Consider the following 20,513-nt stretch of genomic DNA (forward strand, 5'->3'; position numbering starts at 1 on the left):
TAACATGGCAATGCAAGTGAGAGAAGAGCAAAAGCATGCAGCCACCAAGTCCTGCTTTGTGTAACAGGATATCTAGAAACACATTGAGCAGATTCAAGGCTTTGCTCCTCTGTCCAGTGGCTGATTCAGCATTTGTTCCCACTTCCTGACAGGCCAGTTCCTCACCCCACCCCATCCCCATTTAGGGTTCATCAGTGGAAATTCCCTTCCTTGCCCCTGCCAGCAGCCAACACTTTCAGAAGGCGGCCAGCCTGAACTGTGCAGCTCACATCAGGTGAGAGATCCTTCTGCACAGGCACCTTTAGAATTTCAGGCTCTCTGCTGCCACCCTCCTAAGCTACATCAAACGGCAGCCCAACCACAAGGTTACAGGTTTTAAGTATGTCTGCTCACAAGTATAAAAGCTTACTGGAGGCCTTCTGTCCTTTAAGAGCTCTTCATCCCCTGCTGTGCAGTGACATATTTTAAACTTTTATGCAAGGCTGTTGATGAACACAGGGAATTGTAACAAATTATCTGCCATATCGTCAGGCATATTATTGTATGCTATCCACCCCAAGTGCCATGGCATTTAATTCAGAAAATACAAACAAGATTTTCATGCTTCAGATTTAAAATGAGAGCACCAATAACAGAGATTGACTCCTCAAGCTACTGCCATGAGTAAAGACAACAGAATCCCTTTAAAAGATTTAAAGTGTTATGTTTTTTCCACCCTTCCATATAGAAGTTACCAAACCAAGCAGTATTTCCAATGATAAAGTAGTTCTGGTTTAGATAAGAAAACCCCAAACATGCAATGGCATACACTTTTTACCAGATGCAGTAATTAAAAATCCAAGGTTAAAAAAATCAGAAAGCAAACATGAAGTCATCATCAAGTTTTCTGTTTTATTTAAGATTTTAGTTTTAATTCTGAAGAAAGAGGTACATTTCCTTGGTTTTAGTTTTAGCGTCAGGTTATAACCATGTTTATTTATCTGTTTCTTTTTTCCTGTCTTTTCAATACGGCACAAACGTCCAGAAACTACAGGGTTAAGTAAAAGCTGCAGGCAGAGGAGGTCAGAGGTTGCTCCTGATGGTGATCATGTGGCCCCAATGCAGTGCTATCCCAGAGTGCCCAAATCAGGTGAATCTTTAAAAAAAAAAAAAAGAGAGACTGACAGAGGAGACAGAAAGACTGAAGTAAATATCACTCGTGTTTCAGCTGCTTATAATTATATTACGTATATGCTAGGTATTAAATCTGTGAATACTTTTAAAACATTAAAGTTTACTTGAAATCTAAAGCCAAAATTAAAGAAAAATCTTATTCTCCCCTCTTTAAACCACTCTAGCAACATGCCAGTTACTCATAGCTATAAGTGTTTTGTCTTTCAACACACTTCATGTCAAACTCTGACTGATGCAATAAAATCCCCTGCTCAAAAAAAAAAAAAACCAACAAAAAACAACCAACCCCAACATAGCAATTTCCCTGTGTAGTGCCACACTGAATGCAAAATAAATGCTGGGCCACTGCTTGCCCCACATGTTCAGTAACTTCATTTAAATTAAATACCATTTTTATGTTCTTGCATTTGATTCTGCATTGCACTTTTCCCCCTACTGCAGATTGACACTTTTCCACTAGGCAGAAATACTCATGTGCAAAAGACGTAAGACAGTAATATTCTCCTGAAGCATTGAGACTGCATTTTGATTTCTCTCTCTTTTTTTTTTTTTTTCTTAGAATGGTTAGAAAGTATTTCAAACAGCGTATTTCAAACACTGTTTCTGCAGAAACTTAACAAAAAGAATGGTCATGACCCTGTGATGGCATTGCATTTGGGGGGGGAAGTTTGATCAGGAACTGGATTCTTCAGAAAGAAAGATATGACAAGGAACAGTAGGTGGGCGTGGGGAGGAGTCAGGGTGGGACACTTCCTGCATTTCTAACGTTTTGGGTCTTATTTTTCTTTTTTTCTTTTTCTTCTTTTCCTAATGACGATCCAGCGCTGAGCTCTGTAGTAGATCTGTGGGGGTTTTACTGGGGGGTCTGAAGGCTGTCTGAAAGCCTGGAGGTGGGGAATGGAAGCTGGTGGGGTTTGAAGGAGGAGAGTAGGGATTCCAACTGGCTCTGTGCAGAGGGATCTGTGTGCCGAAGGGGTTACTGTGGTGCGTCTGTGATGGCGCTGCACTGGGGCCGTCCACCTCTGTGAGGGCCTGAAGAGATTTTAGCCAATGTGGAGGATTGTCATCTTGAAGAGTGTCTAAACTGTTTCCTGTGGAGGCTGGGATACCTAAGAAAAGAAGAAAAAAACAGGGGTACAGGCAAGTCAGAGGAGAAGCGACAAACTGACCATGAAGGAGGTCAATTTAACCTAGCAAAAAGCAACAATGAAAAAACATGATTAGTTTGTACAGAAAATGCATTTTACATTATTATGCATAATTATTCTTCCCAAAAAACATTTAACATTAAATCGAGATAGGAGAGAGTTCACCCTCAGAGCACTTCTTCATAAAACACACATTTTTCTATCAAACATTCTGCTCAAGAACTGCCTCCTTGTCAATATAACCTCACCACACTAAGCTGCCAGTACACTTATGCTTCACCTTTTACTCTGCCTACTTGACTCATGCTTCAGCCTCTCTAACAGGGAGACACAACCAGACAGCCTTATAAAAGAGAGCTTTATAAACAAGTGGAGTATGTCCCTTTTTAAATAACCAAGTCCAGTGATTGCCTCCAGTGCCTCAGGACCAGCGACGCACATACCGGACATGCCATCCAGCAGAAGGGACACCTTATAGATTGACCCTATAGGAAAGCACTGCTCCACCTGACTGCCTGCAAAGGTCCTGGGCATGCATTGCAAAGGCCTAAGTGACGCTCTGTTATACCTAGAGGTTCCACAAAAGTTCCTGGACCCTTGAGAGGTTTTGTGGATGGAAGCTGGAAGAGACCACCGCATACTGACTTTTTTTTTTCTTTTTTTTTTTTCCAGATGTAAATCAGTTTGTGCCAAATCCCCATTGGATGGTTTGCCAGTGGAGCTGAAGGAGTGAGAAACGGTTACCTGTGATGATTGCGGGGTCCATCCAGCTGCCAGGGCTGTCCCAATTCAGGCTGTCGGTGGTGGCAGTGTTGGACGTTGGTACACTGTGGTTGGCGTTGGAGGGGGAGGAAGCATTGGGCAGTCCACCAAAGTTGATGTTAATGTTCGGTAGAAGTGCCCTTAGCCCGTCCTGCCATTCCTTCATATTTAAACTCTCTACAGAACTGCTGTTGTCTGGGAGATTTACCAACAAAAAAAAAATGAAAGATAAAAAAATAAAAAGCTGAAGTTAGAAACAGATGTCCTTCTTTGGTGGGGTATGGGATTTTGCTTTTACTTTTTAAGCTAATAATTTAATACTTCCCCTGTCCAAAACCTAGGGTCAGTGTTTCCATGATTGATGAATTACTCAGAGGGGCTGGCAGGTTTTAAACAAAGTGTAAGGGAATGGGAGAAAGATATAACTCCTCCCCCAATATGTATTTCCCCATTTTGATTCAGAGACTCGAATAACCAAGGACACAGTGGCTCTCCCTCTATTAGTAACAGGAGAAAATCTACCAGGTACTTGATGAGAATAGCTGCTGCAATTTGGCTGGGCAGCAGGCTCAAAAGGGTGATGTGCACCAAAATGAAGAAAGGCTAGGTAGGGCTTTGGAATAGAAATGGAACCAGGGAGGCTGAGGAAAATCACAGATGTCTTTTGTTTTGCTATAGCTTGCGCATTCACAGCCCTACAGATGTTCTTCCGAAGAAAATGGTAATGAAGTTGGAGGGAGTGAATTTTCCTCTTGCAGTTGAAGAACAGTAGTGAAAATTCTTTAAAGATCTTTCAGAATAATTTCTGACACAGCAGTATCCTCAAAACTTCGGTAACAAGCAAACCAGCCAGACACCAAAACAGTCAAGTCTCAACTACTTGCCTCAACATTTCAAGACATATTGTAAAGGACAACAGAATAATGTGGCTACAGCAAATGATCCCTCAACACAAAAATAACACCATGCTATCTAGAACAAACTATCTGGTTCTGTGATCCTTCTCTCGTTTTGAGTATCTCAAAGCAGGACAAACCAGACATGAGCACTCCAGTATTTATCATCCCATACAGGAAGTCATACTTCATGAGCTTGTGGTCAGTTTTATTTGGAAAGGAAGAGTTAGGCAGTATGTTGGCACATGCTTGTCTTTTTGACAAATATCTAGAACACAACCTTTCCCCCCCCCCCCGCCAAACATCTCTGCCTGTCCTGATTGAGAAAAGGACCTTGATCTCAATCAGAATTGTTATAAAGAGATACTTTCCTAATACTGATACTTCATCATCAACAGAACAGATTTAAGTCTTCCTGGAAAATGAGAGGCCATCACTAACTCACAACCTTATTTTGGAGAGTAAAGAAAGCAGTCTCAATTGCTATCAAAACCTGCCCTGGCAGTTTTTGTAAAGCTGAATGTTCAGAAAAAAGTGGTGTCCTGGGCAATCACCTTCTAGTAACGAGAGGGGGAGAAAAAAATCCCCAAAACCAAACAAGAAAACTACTTGAAATCCTGTCATTTCACAGCTCCTCCTTTTTCCTTTGGAACACTATTGCACAGAATAAATGCTTTTAAAGAATTCAGTGCCACATGTTTTTCATCAAAACCTACAATCCTGAGATTAAAAATAATAAAGCAAAGTTTTAGAAAGTATTAGTAGAAAATGTCTTCAAGAGATATGGTTCACAATCCTCTAGAACACCCATAAGCCCATTTGAGACAAGTTCTAAATTAACCTTCTGGAACAAAGGTAGCCAGCTCACAATCACAGAAATAACTGCAACAATTCTGCATTGTACACCATTAGTTTCCACTTTTTTTCCTCACTGCTGCTTCAAAAATCTTGTGCAAAGAAATAGCTCTGTTTAATTATTTATTTCTACTGCAATGCAAAAAGCACACAAAAATGCTTACTACACAAGCAAGCATACTCATCTCAACACCTGTGAGCTGGGGATCTGCAAGGGTCTCAGTCACCAACTTTACTAACCCCCAACATGCCTCAAAGCTCTTGTGCAAGAAAATGAACCCGTGGTAAACTACCTGCAACATGTCATCAAGGAAGACTAAGACAAAGTCTGCAGGATGTTACAAGGAACAGGATAGGAAAATTCATGTCATAGGGCATTAGGTCTCCTTGGGCTAAGAAAATATGTATGTTTTTGTCATGTTATCTCCATGTAAAAAAGACACAATACAGCACACAAAAGGGTCAAGAAAGCCAGCAAGTGTTTAGATACAAGACTCTCATGAATGGAAAAGGCTGGCCCTTTCTGTCTGAGGCAGGCATAGTGCACCACTGCTTGGTACCCTCTCTAACAGAAAACAACAGAAAATAATAAATTGAGTAAGACTGTTCTTTACCTCAACTGTTTGAACAAAATCTACTTGGATTCAAAGAAGTCAAGAGATGAAAGGCCTAAAAAGATTCAGTACCTACCAAAATGGTGTTGTTTGCTATCTATGAGAGAGTCAGTTTGATAAAATCTTGTGCTCATAGGTATACAAGTGACAAAATAGAGAATTACAAAAAATTTATTGTCTTTCCCAAACAGGTGTGTTTGTGAGGCTTCAAGGCAGGTTAGGACAAAAACACTGGCCCCTGACACAAAAAACCCAAGCACCTCTTTGCTGAATTATGGCATGTTTTAAACAGCCTAAGCGAAAATGCAAATCCACCCCAGAGACAGGAAATTACTTCTACCAACTGAAGGAAAACCATTTCTTCAGAAATCATTACTCATCCATCAGCTGGTTTGTTCTTCCTGTTAAATATGTCTATGCTTCATGATGAAGCTAGGACCACAGTTAAAAATGAGAAAAAGCTAGTTCTCAGTTAATACAGATGTAATTAAAAGGGCATTTGCATATTGTCTTTCCCTACTTCTAAAGTTAACTGGTTGGAAGAAGTAATTTTCTGACTATTAGCAGACTTTACAGTTGGACACTACAATCTAGGGGTGTGAACAACCTAGGGGTGTGAGAACCAATACAACAGTTTCCCTCTCTTGAGTAAAAATGCTGTCTCCTTCCATAGGCTAATCTAAAAAGGCTTAAAGCAGCATGCCCACTGATAGTGGGAAAACACAGAAGAAAACAAAGTAAAACCCAGATGACTGCAAAGAAAGTGTTTTATAAACTAAGATAAATATGAGATTCCTCCCCTCATGCCCTTTGTCTCCCAAAATAGAGAATAACCTGGTGGAGCATCACTAAAAGCAGAACTATTTACATGAAAAACATTCTCAAACACACAGTCTGCACTCTGGTCTTCCCTCAATGTACATTTCATAATCCTGTCTGGTCCAGTGGAAACTTGTGTTTACAGGGGTGAACAGATCTACACGTCTAGCACTGAAATTTTCCTCTGTCTGAGGTGGTATGTTAATGTGAAATAAAAGCACTTGTATGTAAAATTTGCAAAGTCAACCACTGTCTTAGAATGAGAAAAGGAAAGAAAAAAAAGAGCTTCATCACAAACGCAACTTGTCCATCCAATCTAAATAAAAAAACATTTGAAGTTAACTTAAGAAAAATAATACATTCTGAGAACCCTAAACATTAATTTGTATAAAACTAGTCACTTAATGAATTTCTAAATAAAATCATTGCCCCCTTATCACATCCTACCAGACAGTCAAGCAGTTTTACCTCATTCTCTACCTGCAATGCCTTAGCACTTTTCCTTCAAATCAGGCAAAGCTGTGTGTATTTGGGGGAGAGGCCATGAAGAGGATTAATGGCCAAGCCAGAATACTGCTCTCTTGCACATAATCAGTACTTCTGAAGATGTGTGCACAAGTGTCTGCTGCACTGATAAAGGCTGTTCTGTGAACTCCAAAATTCTGACAATGACACTGCAATGAAGACCCAAAGGTGTTTCTAATTTGGCTGTGCCACTTTGGTGACACTGACACACTCAATCTTTTATATTGATGGGATAGCACAACTGCCAGCTTTCTTGGTGTGAGACAAGCCCACTAAAATGAGTATTCCACAGTGACTAGATAATTTCAAATCATTGCCCCAATTTTGATACAAGCCTATGGTAAAATCCAAAGCAAAATTCACCCAGTACATGCTTAAGTAAATAACAACCAATAGGAAAAATCACAAGACTGTTACATTACAGGTAAAGCAAGAGCATTTCTTTGCTCTACATAACTTGCATTCCAAGCAATTACAAAAGCCTATTTTCATGCTAATTGAATAAAAACATTAAATACCTTCACTCCAAGTTCTATATATTCTAGTCCCACTGATAAGCACACACTGCTGCCAATCTTGGTTGCAATTATTTATTTTCAAAGAACCCATCAGTATGTCATATGTGTGACCAAGACACACAGTGTGTCAACTATAGAAGAGAGTCAAATAAGTAAAATAAAATCAGAGGAAATCATCATATGAGAGAAAAATAATACCAGACCGCAAAGAATGGCAACAAAAGAAGCAAAGAGACTACCAAGGTGTATTCAGTAACAGAATAGCTATTTAAACAACCTGCCTGTAAAAAGGGCCTTGAGAAATCTTCAAAGATGCTGTACAACAAATTTTGAAGCCAAAGAAAAATGAGAGAAAAAAAAAATCAGGAATAACTACCAGGAGTTCACCAAGAGCCTTTCAACTCAATTAGAAACAAATGAGGCCACCAGAGACATACCCTTTCAAGTGACATCTCTGATCCCAGTCCTCTGCCTTGTGCTGCCATGTTCAGAGACTGTAAGTGCTTTCCCCGAAACAGCCTATTGCCCTATTCTGAGAAGTGACTGGGGCTTCTCTATTTTGATCTCAAAATAACTTTTCACTGTATTTCTGTTTTGAAAGAGTTGTCCAGTACTTCCCTTTGAGGGGGAGAGAGAAAGACAGGACAATTTGTCACATCCAAAAAAAACTATGACCATCACATTACATAAAGTCAAAAGCATTTCATTCAAAGGTTGTATATTTAAACATCTACAAAACAGTTATTATACAAACTATATCTGTTTCACTTCAGTATGAGTAATAAGCTTGTTTGCTCATGAAATTGTTTAAATCACAAATAAAATCCCATTTAAACATCTGTGACCTAAAGGATTTCTCTCTCAGCTTCATTGACTCTCTATATCTATGACTCCTAGAAATCCTACAATGCATAAACCAAAAAATGAAGTTTCATCCATTCACAGAGACTTAAGAATGTTACTGGCAGATTAGAGAAGAGGGAAACTGTCCACATTTAAACAGCAGTGCTGCCCATCAGGAATACAAACAGCCACTTCATCACATTAGAGAGACATCAAGAGAGAGGAGCCCTAGAAGGTAAAGCTGTTTGCAGTGAACCTTTAAAAGCCTCACAAACATTGTCTACACATGAAACAAATCGACAATTCACGAAACCCAGATTTTTAAGAGTCATTTCACAGTGTGAATGTCAAGTTAAAGTCTTGCAGTCATGAGCTCTAAGAGCCGGGGAAACAAAAGAGCACATGTACATACAATTTATGTACATACACACACCTACAAAATTTGCCTTGGTAGACAAGAGACACCAGACTACCCTCAGCTTTAAAATACTGCAAATAAAGCACATTTTACCTCCATTCCATATTGATTTCCATGGTTATAGCAATTTCACTCAATTTAAAAGACAGCCACATAAACAGAAGAACACTATTTTTCAATGTCAAATAAATCCAACTGCAACTTAACTTGCCAGTTAGCCAAACTATCAAGTAGAATAGACTAATTCTAAAGTATACACTTAAAGGGGGAAAAGAAGATTTTCTAAATGATTTTTGATGATGACGACAGTACAACGCTTTATCTTTCTGTGACTACGTAAATGTTATGAGTCAGAAAATGTCATTTATTTTCAGAAGAAATTCCTTCTACAACATTAATATGAGGGCAGTAAGAAGACTCATATTTGCTTGCATGTACAGTGTCAGAATTTTATTAGGCTTGAGAAAAGCTGTGTTACATCAAGTATTCTGGGGAGTTCTTCTGATTGACTTACACTTACCCCAGCTCAAGAGACCAAACCATAATTATAGCAGCCAGCAACCCAATTTCCATCTATAAACAAATTTTAAATTGAGATTCCAAGTTGCTTTAAAAAACATGACTGACTTCCTAGAAAATGTTTCCAGAGCATCCCACATTTTTTATTACTCACTCCATAAGAAAACAGGTTTGGTGCTGATCATCTTTAATATTACCATAAATCTAAACTAAGTGCACAAAGATTTAAGATATTGAAACAAATGAAATAGATACTTGAATCCTACACACAGAACAGTTTGATTAAAAAGCTCAGAAAGCATGTAATTCCATTCATCTGGGAAATAAAGTTCATTTTAACCTAAACTGCTTCCTCTCATATCATGCATCAGAGTTCAATCTCACCAGGTTACCCTGTTTGTCAACAGAACAAACTTTGACTTCAAAAGAAAAGCCCACGTCTACAAATCTACTTGTGGGTACACAGATAGATACATGCATAAATAAAACCAAAATATTTGAAATTTGTCCTACGGGCAATGCAGTAACTAGAAACTGCAAAGAAAAAACTGAGATCTTCAAAGCTATAGTAACAATTACCAAGAGCCTTGGTGTCGTGTTACAGACATTCTGGATCCCAGGAATATCCAACCAATCAATCAACCAACCCTCCAACTTCAGACTGTGAGACCAGCAGTAGCACAATGACAGCATACTCTGGCAAATGATAAACTCATTTCTAATCTTCCCACATCTGCAAACAATTAAGGCTGATATGTATTTGTAGATTATTTCAATAATTCTGAGGGGAAATTAGATAAACTGCAAGAAAACCAAGTTTTCACCTTCCATGACATGAAATTCATTCTGATTACTAGATGCTGTCTTTTAATAGAAGTGACCTATTTTTTAAATAGGTTTTTTAAAATAATTCCTCTGAGGACAAGATGAAGTTCAAGTGAGGCTGTGTAGAAGAAACCAAGAGATGGCAAGGGATGGGAAAAAAAATTTTTTGCCCTCAAATGTGATTTGGCAGTACTGGGAGGAGAAACAGCATTTGCAAAGCTGCTCTTTCAGTTGCTATTCCTTCAGGATTAATTTATGCTCCTCCCCCAATACAATTTAAAAAAAGATTGTATTAGCTCTCTCAGTTGTTTTTCAAGCTGAAGTACTTAGAAAAAGTTTATGCAGAAAGCCTTCGAATTATTTGTACTTTTTGCTGAAACGTATCATTACTGGTATTTTGTTAAATAGACCAAGAAAGAGCCAAAGTTTCAGGTCCATGCCAAGGCACAGCCTTTTGTTAGACACTGAGGTGGCAATGCCAAGTGCACTCACTTTCCAGTCTTTAAAAGGAAAATGCCATGTTTTTAACATCACTAAGACAGTTGCACCTTTTAACTCATGCCAGGGACCTAATGCATATTTTGAAGTGACTTCAGAAAAGCATCTAACAGAACACAGCATCCCAAGGCTAAGCATTTGCCTGCAGGAGGAAAGAGACACACAAGACAACAGAACTGCCTCTTACACTACTGCACAGCCATCCCAATATCTCATCAGTTACCTGTGAAAGGAAACAGCCTTTCTATGTTTTGGTGAACCAGCCCTAAAGAGGTTCTATTAACAATAAATGCAGTCTTCCATCCCTAAGACCCAGGCAAAAGCCAACATCTAGTGTAGGTGAAGCTCTTTTGGTGACACTACTACAGACAAAAACAGTAATGAAATTTGATGTGAAAAAACTGTCTGCTTGTTTCTCCCTGTTTCTGGAAAGTTACCAAAAAAGCTGACAGGACTTACAGTCCAGAATGCAGACTGAGTCAGCTACTCAGGCCACCTATTTCAGCCAACCCCATGTTTATTTCAAATGTAGCAGAGTTAATGTGATTAGTCACTCCTCTGATACATTGCAGCCAAAGTGGAGGATTTCTTTTCCACTTTTTTCTTTGTCACATACATATTCTTCCAAAATAAAATTACACACTTAAAAATAGGCATCTTGCTACCAAAAAAAATAAAAAAGCAGGATGCCTGTCTCTCACCATCATGCTTAAAATCTTGCGATCAAAGATTTTAAAAAAATTGTAAGACCTTAAAGCCAAGCTAGAGATGAAAACAGATATTTATGTATCAAGCCTTATTTGAAACAGTATCACCTATATAATCACAGGAAAAAAATTTCAACAGGATTTAGGAAACAGTTGCAGTATTAGCATCGAAAAGGCACTGGAAGGAAGGGTGGGTGGACAAGATAAGATTTTGGAACAGATGGAGAAATAGCAGAACTTAAAGGACAGGTGCTGTGGATGAAGTTCTCTCAGAGACCATGAGAAGATTACACCAAGGAAGCCAGGCCTTTGTAGTCAATTTAGGAAGTGAATGGGAGTTAAGGGACAAGACACCAGAGCTAAGAAAAGGAATAGCCACAGCGGATTTCAATCTTGACACTGATTTAATATTTTGGAAATTAATCTGAAATCCCACTTCCATTTTATTTAGGTTAAACCTGGATGTATAAGAAAAAAATGTTAAACTCCTCCAGATAAACAAAAATGAGCAAGCCAAAAGTTTAATTTCAAAACGGATTGATTCCATATTGCACTGAACACTTCTTCACCAGTGAAACAGAAAATTAGTTATGATGGGAAATAAAAGGAGAATGAATTTCAAGGTGAGGATACACACAGATACAAAGCATCTCCTGAAGAGGAAGGATGGAGGACTAAGGACCTCCATGGGAAAAAAAGGGTGCTGTGAGCAAAAGGACTGATGAGAAGAACAAAATGTTCAATAGCGAAGGCTGTACTAACAGTCATCTTTGCTGAGGAAACCAGGATATACAAGAATCAGTAGAAGCAATAATGTAAATAGCTGAGGGCTGTTTACAGAAGGCACTTTTCATTTTACAACTTCAAAGCAGTTTCAAATGAGGAGTGACCCTATTATCAGGGCAACACATCTACTTCTGAGAGCAGCTGCTCTGCACTCTGGAAGAGGCAAGCCTTTGGAAATGTCACATGTGGCACCTATACAACTATTAGCTGTATCAGCTAAAATGCTCATCAAATTTCCTATTTTCAATATTTACCCCTAATCAGAAAGACTTCAGGCAGGCATAGATCTAGCCAGGGGGCACAGAAAAGATGACATTCAGCTGCCGTGCGTTCTGTCCAGCTGCTGTTGGAAAGCCAAAGACCAAGGAAGAACACCAAGTGAGCAAGTGGTCTTCTTAAAAAGATTAGGACAGAAAAATAATTGACTAATGTCTCTCTTACTGTTAAGAGTAAGGAAACCAGTACTTAAAACAGGCATTAAGGCTTTCATACACTGTCAGGTCAAGAGGAAGAGTACAGGAAAATGTTTTACCATGGCATCCATAAAGGGATGTGAGGCGCCACTGTTTAAGTCACATTCTTGTTGCTAGTGTATGGGATCAAATGCCTTTTTTACACAGCACTTGGAGAATTTTTACAGCATGCTGACTTTGACAGCCATACCACATAGCCCAAACCCTCTTTTGAAAAGGCACAGTAGCAGAACACACCCAAAACCCTGTATCAAATCATTATCCTGAGACCACAGGAAAATGGTCAGTTCCTATGCCACAAATTCTCTGTTTCCATCCAAGACTGTATAAAACAAGGCTTGGAGTATGCATCTGTTTGTTTTCACAAAACAGAAACAACCCAAGGAGAGGAGACAAAAAAACAAAGACCAAATAAAAAATTGTCTCTCAAATGGAAATGCAATTATGTTATGGGAAAATAGCAAGTCAGACAAGGAATCTTAGTATTAAAGGATAAACATGTTAACCTTTATTCTGATATGTCACCTTTTTTCGTGCTGTAAATAGTCTTTAAGTAATATGACCACAGCCAACATAGAGGGATCTTCCCTTGTTTTACTAAAATCTTGTCTAAAAGGTAGCATTAGGCAAGAAAGGATTTGATATCCAAGACAAATTCAATGGCTGGAGAGCATAGAGGCCAGAAAATTTAAAGCAGCAGAAGATGCAACACCATAAATAGGTCAGAAATGGAAGAGCTCAGTACTTTAGGTGGGAAGATGCTGCACCTTCTTAATAAAACCATCATTGCTTTGTCCTCTCTGCTACCAGCTACTGCTTCCCAAAAACCTAAATGCAGCCATGATATGAAGATATGCATGCTAATCTGTGTCTGGATAAGGAATGCAACACCACTACCACAGATACTGCTGGGGGACACCCAAAATTATTAGAGTTTTCTACTCATTTATTAAGTCTCATCTTTAAATATACATAACACCAATCAATAAGGATATACATATTCAACAGATATAAGCCATAACATCAAAACTAAAAGGTCTCGGGAAAATGAAATTTTGATTCTTCATTATATTCTATTACACAGGCTTATTACATTCAACCCCCATGTTCTGAAATATCCTGTATCAGTCAGCTGCACAGTTAAAATATCTTGATGAACTTGTTACAATAGCTATCTTCAACGACAATAAATAACATATTTTTCCCCATCCTAAATAAGGTTAAATTCTTTATGCTTCATATCTGTCTGTGTCCACTTGACTCTTTCCTCTATTTAGATTTTTAATATATGATATACATAAATTGTCTCTGTCTAACAAGCATTTGGAGAAAGCTTTGAGACATAATATTTAGGCTGCCCCGTGCAGAGTCAGAAATTGGACTTGATGATCCTGGTGAGTCCCTTCCAACTCAGGGGCTTCAATGATTTTTTGGGAAGAATATACATAGGAGTGTAGGTGTAGGAGTAGTCTTGGAAGAGTCCAAAACTACCTCATTATTCTGGTCTACATAGAGCTTACAGTTAAGTTTCACATTCAGGGTAATTATGAAATTACAAAATGAAGTAATAGCCAGTGTTTTAAAATGTCAAGTACTTCATCTTGCATAGAACTGATGGGGAATGTGGACTAACCATTTTCAACTTTTTCCTAATCCTTTTAACTCTGAGTTTGTAACTGTACTTCTATGTAACAAAATCAATGAGTACCAACCACTAAGTAAATTCAAGAAATAAAATCATACATTTATATTTATAAATTAATATGTATACATCTCATTTTGTACACATATGTCCCAAAAGACACTGTTAATCTGCATCCTACCTTATTCTATGATCCCATATTATACCTATTATTTTTGAACAGACCGCCAGGCAGTAGGGTAGCAAAGATGATAGTGTACTAGCTATCAAATGACAAAGAGTTTCCTGTTATCCTATAGTAAAATGAAAATAAAGGCACACACACACCCACACTGCTGCCAGTAAATCAATCTTTCCCTTGGCATTATCTGCAGAACAAAGCATAGCTGCTGGCCAATGCTCTCAGGATGGCTTGCATACAATCTAGGGTACGATTGCTTGCAGCAAGAATCACAGTGTCCATGAAGAAGTCACTGGACTCTTCTCCTGAAGCACAGTTACACATTTATAATTTCATAGTAAACCATCTAATCCATCCCACTCCAGAGAACAGCAATAAGCTTAAATTGTCCCTGAAAATGACAAGATGAAACATCTGCTACAGTTTGAAAAATGATACAGAGGGAAGAAAAAAAAGTTACTCTGGGAATCAATCAATCAAAAAGTTCACTTAAATATGGGTTGGGGACAAATGTATGCCTGATGAGCATGACACATTTCAAATACATGCATAACAATTCTATGAAGTCAATCATGTGTCATTGTGTCATTTCACTGGAAACCACCGAATTAGTTAATAATTAACTACTTCCTCTAAGAAATAAGCAACCAAATTCCATATAGAAATTATTTTTAAGTGAGAGCTTAATTAAAAAAAAAGAAACGTAGGTAGTGCCTGTGTTCTTCCATTTCAATTGGGTACATCACAGAACAGACCTGCCTGAAGCTGTGAGTTTATGAATACAGCACAGCTCAAATAAACAAAAGGCAGTTTCAGCAAATTACATTTAACATGTCACACAGGAGCATTTCAAATTCATGAGAATAATAATGTCTTAAGTACAAACAGCAGCAGTTTACAAGATAGCATTTTCTTAATTCAAGCTTCCATACCTCAAATACACCTAATGAAACCAACTCAAATTCAGAAAGACTAGAAAATACTATACTAACATGTGAATTTATAGAAGTTATTAGATCTGCTTGTTTTGACATAAATAAAAAGCTTCAAAAGAGTTGATTAAATAGAGCAAGCAGATACAGACTCATGTGCCCGTTCCTACCCCTCCTTTTTTTTTACCAGTAACTGGTCCAGTATTAACTACTTTAGGAATTTATAATCCTGTAAAAACCTTAAGAAACATGTGGCTTTTACAGCAGTAGAGGGTCTCTGCTACAAGACAGAACGCAAAGTTTCCCCTACACTTGGTTTCTTTTCCTGTAATATCTGAACCAGCCAAGCTGGTAACATTGACTAAAACATCCTAATATGGACTAACTAAAGAACCAAGAGAAAGGAGCTTCAGGTCCACTACAACTAACTGTTCCATACTGCTAAACAGCTCTTACGATATGCACTGCCTTTCTAGCAGGTCAGCTAGGGTCTTATACACAGGAGTTCTCTGTACTTGGACACAACTTTTTTTCCCTGACCCCACCAGACAGATGTATCTGTAAATTAAACGAGGAAACTAGGAAAATTCAGTAATTAAATACTTGCTACTGACAGATTAAAAACAAAGAACAGGAATTATTTTTTTCAAACAGAAAATAGAGATTCATTGAGAGACCTGTACTCTAGATGTAGATTAAAAAAAAACAAAATAAAACAAAACTGGAAACTATCAAGTCAGCACACAAGAAAAGAGCTATGAGGTCATCTCCTGACTTGCAAATTATTTGTACTTCTGAAGCAGTTAGAGCGCTAAAATAAATATAAATAATATAAGCTCATAACCCAGCAAGCTAAACCACAACTGAGACTTCAGCTGATTTCTGGCAGCAGGAAAAGGAGTAATCCATCCTTATGCAAAATATCCTTTTTTCAAGATATATCAATGCTGATGTGTATCAGCTGAGAAGAGTTTGCACTGCATCAACAGCTATCTAATTGTCAGCCGATCAACTAACAATATTTTCTATAACAACAGATTAAAACCAACACAAAGAACTTTCCATGATTACCACAGCACATGTTTATTGTGGTTTTAGCACGATATTTGCCAAAAACATTTTTGGATTAATTGGTTGTAGCAGTTGCGTACAAAAAAAGGACATACTTAAATATCAATTCTGCTACCTTAAAACATGGGGGAAGCACATGGCCTGGGCTGTGCATCAACCAGTACCATACAACGTGCTTTTCAGAAGCTGAAAAAAAGATCTACAAGTCTCCTACAAACACAGGAAGTTCCACTTTCGAACTACTAACTAAAATGAAAATCATGCAATACTTTTGCAAACCTGAAATCAAGCTGAACAGATCTTTTTCAACACTAAAGGATTTTTCTGGTCCCCCAGATTATAAGATAGTCTTGTTACTGACTCTTCAAAGTAACAGTTTTTACAACTGACTGGTAATGTTGAGAAGTGATGTCTTGTTGTTTTTCTGAAAGTTGTATGTAATTTAGGGGAAAGGGAGCAACAGTGCAGCTATGGATGCTGTACTTTGTTACTCCATGCCAGAAACAACTTTTTTTGTGCAACCAATATCAGTTGTTTAAGGCTTAAAACTTTGCTATTGCCAGTGTAAAGAGTTTTGAATTACCTGCCCTAGCAGTATGGACCATGTTCATACTTGAATCAGCCTAAAGACCCTTCAACAGTACAGCAGCTGCAAAAAGCCTTCAAAGAGGACAAAGTACCGCAAAGTAACTTCTTGCGCTAGAGCACAAAAAAACCCACTAACTTCTTCCTAGGTCACTTTCTTATAGTAAAGCTAGTACTTCTAAAACCTATGAAAAGAAAATAACACTGGCAACATCTCCAGGGGAAGTTTTCTCCACCTCAAGGCTACAAAGAGCTAACAGAGACTTTCTACCTGCAGTTCATTATTCATGTAATACAATTTTTTCCCTTGTTACAAGAAAAGAATTTGTTTGGGACAAGCTAAATTGGAAGTATGGAAGAACTTCAAACCCCAGAAGTAAATTTTTAATCAAGACAATTATTGTTACAATTAGCTCCTTAGTTATGTTTGATGCAAGAGCCTATTAATCCACTCAGGGCAGCCTAAACTGCCCTGACTTCACATTTATTTTTCTCCAACATCAAGGGCCTCAGAATCAGGATGAATCCTCTTACACACATTGCAAGCACCCATTCAGTGAAGATTAGCATAATATTAAGGCCATGTGAGGTACAGAAATGAACAGCACTAAATGTTTTACTGTGTAGCCACTCAGTTATGTGCAACAGGGAACGACCCAGCCAAGACATCTGCCACAAATTACCATCATTACAATTTTTTGCACTACTTTAAGAACTCTGGTCAACACCTGCATGCCAACATTAAAGTCACAATGCACTTCCAGGGCCTACTCTTAAGTAAAGCCAGTCTGGCAAGACTGAAGAACCAAAATACCAATCTGCTTTGGCACAAAATTAAGCGGGCACATAATACTCCACCTTCCTTATAAAGCTCAACATTTACAAGGCTAAATATCCAGTAAGTTTTTTTTTTTTAATACAAAGGACCTATTTAAAATAATATTCCTCCCTCTGTTCATAACCTAGTACAACAGTCAAGAGATAACAGTCTACTGCTTGTTGCTGGCTATTTCCTTTTCCTGTTCTGACTCAGAGAAGCTGAGAGCATGAATTAAGTCATATTCACCGTTGTCCCTATTCACCTACCTGATATAGGGATCCCTCCCAGACCTGTGCTGTGTTGTGGTGGGAGATTCAAGTCCAAGAAATTACTATTTGAGGTGGGATTTGCTGTGTGGTTCAAGTGCATGATGCTATTGCGTGGGAAGGCCATCCAAGGATAGCGAGCTGCTTGGCCTGGAAAACTGAAGGAGTTGTAAACTGCTCGATGCTGTTGAAACTGTGGAAACCTCTGTGGCATGACTGGAAAGGTGCTACTGAGAGAGTTGGCATTTGTGGGTGCAGCAGGATGCAGGAATCCAGAACCTGGCCCTTTGGCAGTTGTAGTGTGTGGGGTAGGGTTCTGAAGAGATGTGGGCGAAAGGGAAGGTTGGTCTTGGACTGACAGTTCCTTCTCAATCAGGTCTGCTAAGGCTTTGCGGGTGATGTCAAAGGGATCAAACCCTAAGTCGTCCTCTTGCTGTTTGGAGGAACCAAACCCAAAAGCTGCTTGCCAGTCTGTGGAGGAAGATACTGGTATAGTTTCTGTTGGAGAAGAAAGGAACAGGATTTAGAACAAGAATTAGAAATAATTTTTCCATATAAAAGCTTCAGCCTGTGTATCTGACTGTGGTCTTTTACCTTCCATATAATACTACTTTATATGTCCCCCAAAGATACCTTATTCATCAGCTTAGAATGCCATATTCAGATCAAATTGTCATAGATTTCTACTACAGGTGAAGTGCTAGAAGTAGTAAATAACACTTTTACTGCACAGCTGCACTGTTAAAGAACCATGGGAAAACCTTACCCAGAAAGTGTTTTCAAGAATAGTCCCAAGCAGAAAGAGACCAATGACCATTTAGAACCTTCTATACCCCATACTACTTCATGGAAGTGTGAACAAGCAGAGCATAATAAATAAGGTCTTTACTCAGTTCAATATTTTGCTTTCACCAGTAATGCTGTGCAAAAAAGATAAGCAGGATGTTCCCCCTCAAAAGGAAGAACCTCAGAACAGTAATTCAAAAAACAAAACCGAAACCAACAAACAAAACCCACAAAAAATCCCCTACTGTCTATCCTTATGAAGAGAAACAAGTCAAATTTTTGAGGAGATGATAAAATAAAAAAAGGGAACTGCATTACAAGATACTGTTAAATATTTTGAGGCAGTGTTGCAATAAGTTATCAGAATTTGTCCTCATTTTCAGTTACTACTTCTTTTCATGATTGTGTAAAGTTTTCTATTCAGATTCAGTGAATTCTGGTCTACCTTTGCAATATTTTTCCTCAAAATTGTGGTCAAGCAACCTGCTAAGTACAGGGTAGCACCACTTGCAACATTAACTCCCTCTGCTGGTAAGGACCTGGTGTGCTGCTCCAAGAAGGTTCAGCATCATCTCAGAGAAGAAATCAACAGTTCTATTTTCACTCTAAAATCTGTGATAAAGAGTTGCTAGACCAACAAGAACTTGTCCTTTGCATTCTTATTTAAACCACAACCATACACTTTATATTAAGTATGATCTCTACTACCTGGAAATTATCTCTCACTGCTACTTAATCCTCACAAAATTGGTACATCAAGTGCCTTAGCAGAAAGGAATTTCCTTGGTAATAAATATTGTTTACAAACAGAATTATGACATCCAGCAGCAAGATAAACATCAAAAGATGACTAATCACTAAGTAAACTAACTATATAATATTATTTACATTCAATTTTTTACTGATATTGTTTCATTTCATTTCGTAACACTTCTCTCAGAGTTATCTGTGAGCTCTTCAATACTGTTAACTATTCCCAAGACTATATAACTACAACTAAAACAATGTTATGTGCATATGACAAGGTATTTCATAGGAGAGTACCTGAAAAATACAGGTATCTGATGAAATTAAACATAACTTGTCTGAATTTATAGAATCTCACCTCAAAGAGAAAGATGAGACACCTTCAGATAACTATGTAGAATACTAAGAAAATTCTACACAACAGCTTTTGATATTAGAATTACAGATTATCACATCAAAATATATTGATACCATGTATTTTCCCCACTCTCAATAAAAATCTGTAACACTAAATATTAAAGCATACATGTCACATCCTATGCATGTTGCTAAGAAAAACTAAAGTAAGCAGCCTGATAATTTAGCCATGCAGCTTGAAAGCTCTGCAAAATTTATTTAAGAAGAAATCCTTAGGTCACTGCAATTCATCTGCAGTTAAGTGACAAATTTAACCATTTGTAAGGGGGGAAAACACAGTCTAGAACAAGTCCTAGAGTTTCAGGTTCTACAGGTTTAAGCTCTGCACAACTCTGTACAAGTTTTAAGCAACTGCAAAAGCAAGCAGCACGCAGCCATGTAAGCTGTGGATGTACCTGATGTGAAGAGGCTCTGTGGTTCTGGTGCTGTGGGCCAGTCACTCGAAGTCTGTGGAGAGCTGGGGAATGGAGGAAGCCCACTGGGGATGGGGTTAGGGTGCCGGAAGTTGTCAGAGAAGAGTGACTGTGATTCTGTTACAGCCCCTTCAAAAGGAGACCGTGCACTGTGATTAGATGAACTGATGGGTATAACTGGATTGGGTTTTGTTAAACCAGGTGGTGGTGAAGGTGTGTCACTGTTTGTTATCTACAAGCAAGAGAGAAAGAGAAAAATTAGAACATGAGTTTA

At 38.3% G+C, this 20,513-nt stretch overlaps 1 protein-coding gene across 3 annotated transcripts in view; it reads right to left on the bottom strand.

The window, feature by feature from the left end:
* Nucleotides 1-894: 894 nt before the first annotated feature.
* CNOT4 (CCR4-NOT transcription complex subunit 4) overlaps nucleotides 895-20,513 on the bottom strand; it is a 76,583-nt gene continuing 56,964 nt past the window's right edge. For 2 of the 3 annotated variants that reach the window (XM_058804860.1, XM_058804859.1), the window contains 4 exons: nucleotides 20,222-20,471; nucleotides 17,877-18,374; nucleotides 3,066-3,278; nucleotides 895-2,282 (listed from right to left, as the gene is read on the bottom strand). In XM_058804860.1, the coding sequence (XP_058660843.1) occupies nucleotides 1,981-2,282; nucleotides 3,066-3,278; nucleotides 17,877-18,374; nucleotides 20,222-20,471 (1,263 nt within the window). In that variant the 3' untranslated portion in view covers nucleotides 895-1,980. The remainder of the gene's footprint in view (nucleotides 2,283-3,065; nucleotides 3,279-17,876; nucleotides 18,375-20,221; nucleotides 20,472-20,513) is intronic. The other variant, XM_058804862.1, reaches the window with a different exon arrangement.

This window comes from Ammospiza caudacuta, chromosome 5 (genome assembly GCF_027887145.1).
Source record: "Ammospiza caudacuta isolate bAmmCau1 chromosome 5, bAmmCau1.pri, whole genome shotgun sequence".
Classification (NCBI taxonomy): domain Eukaryota; kingdom Metazoa; phylum Chordata; class Aves; order Passeriformes; family Passerellidae; genus Ammospiza; species Ammospiza caudacuta.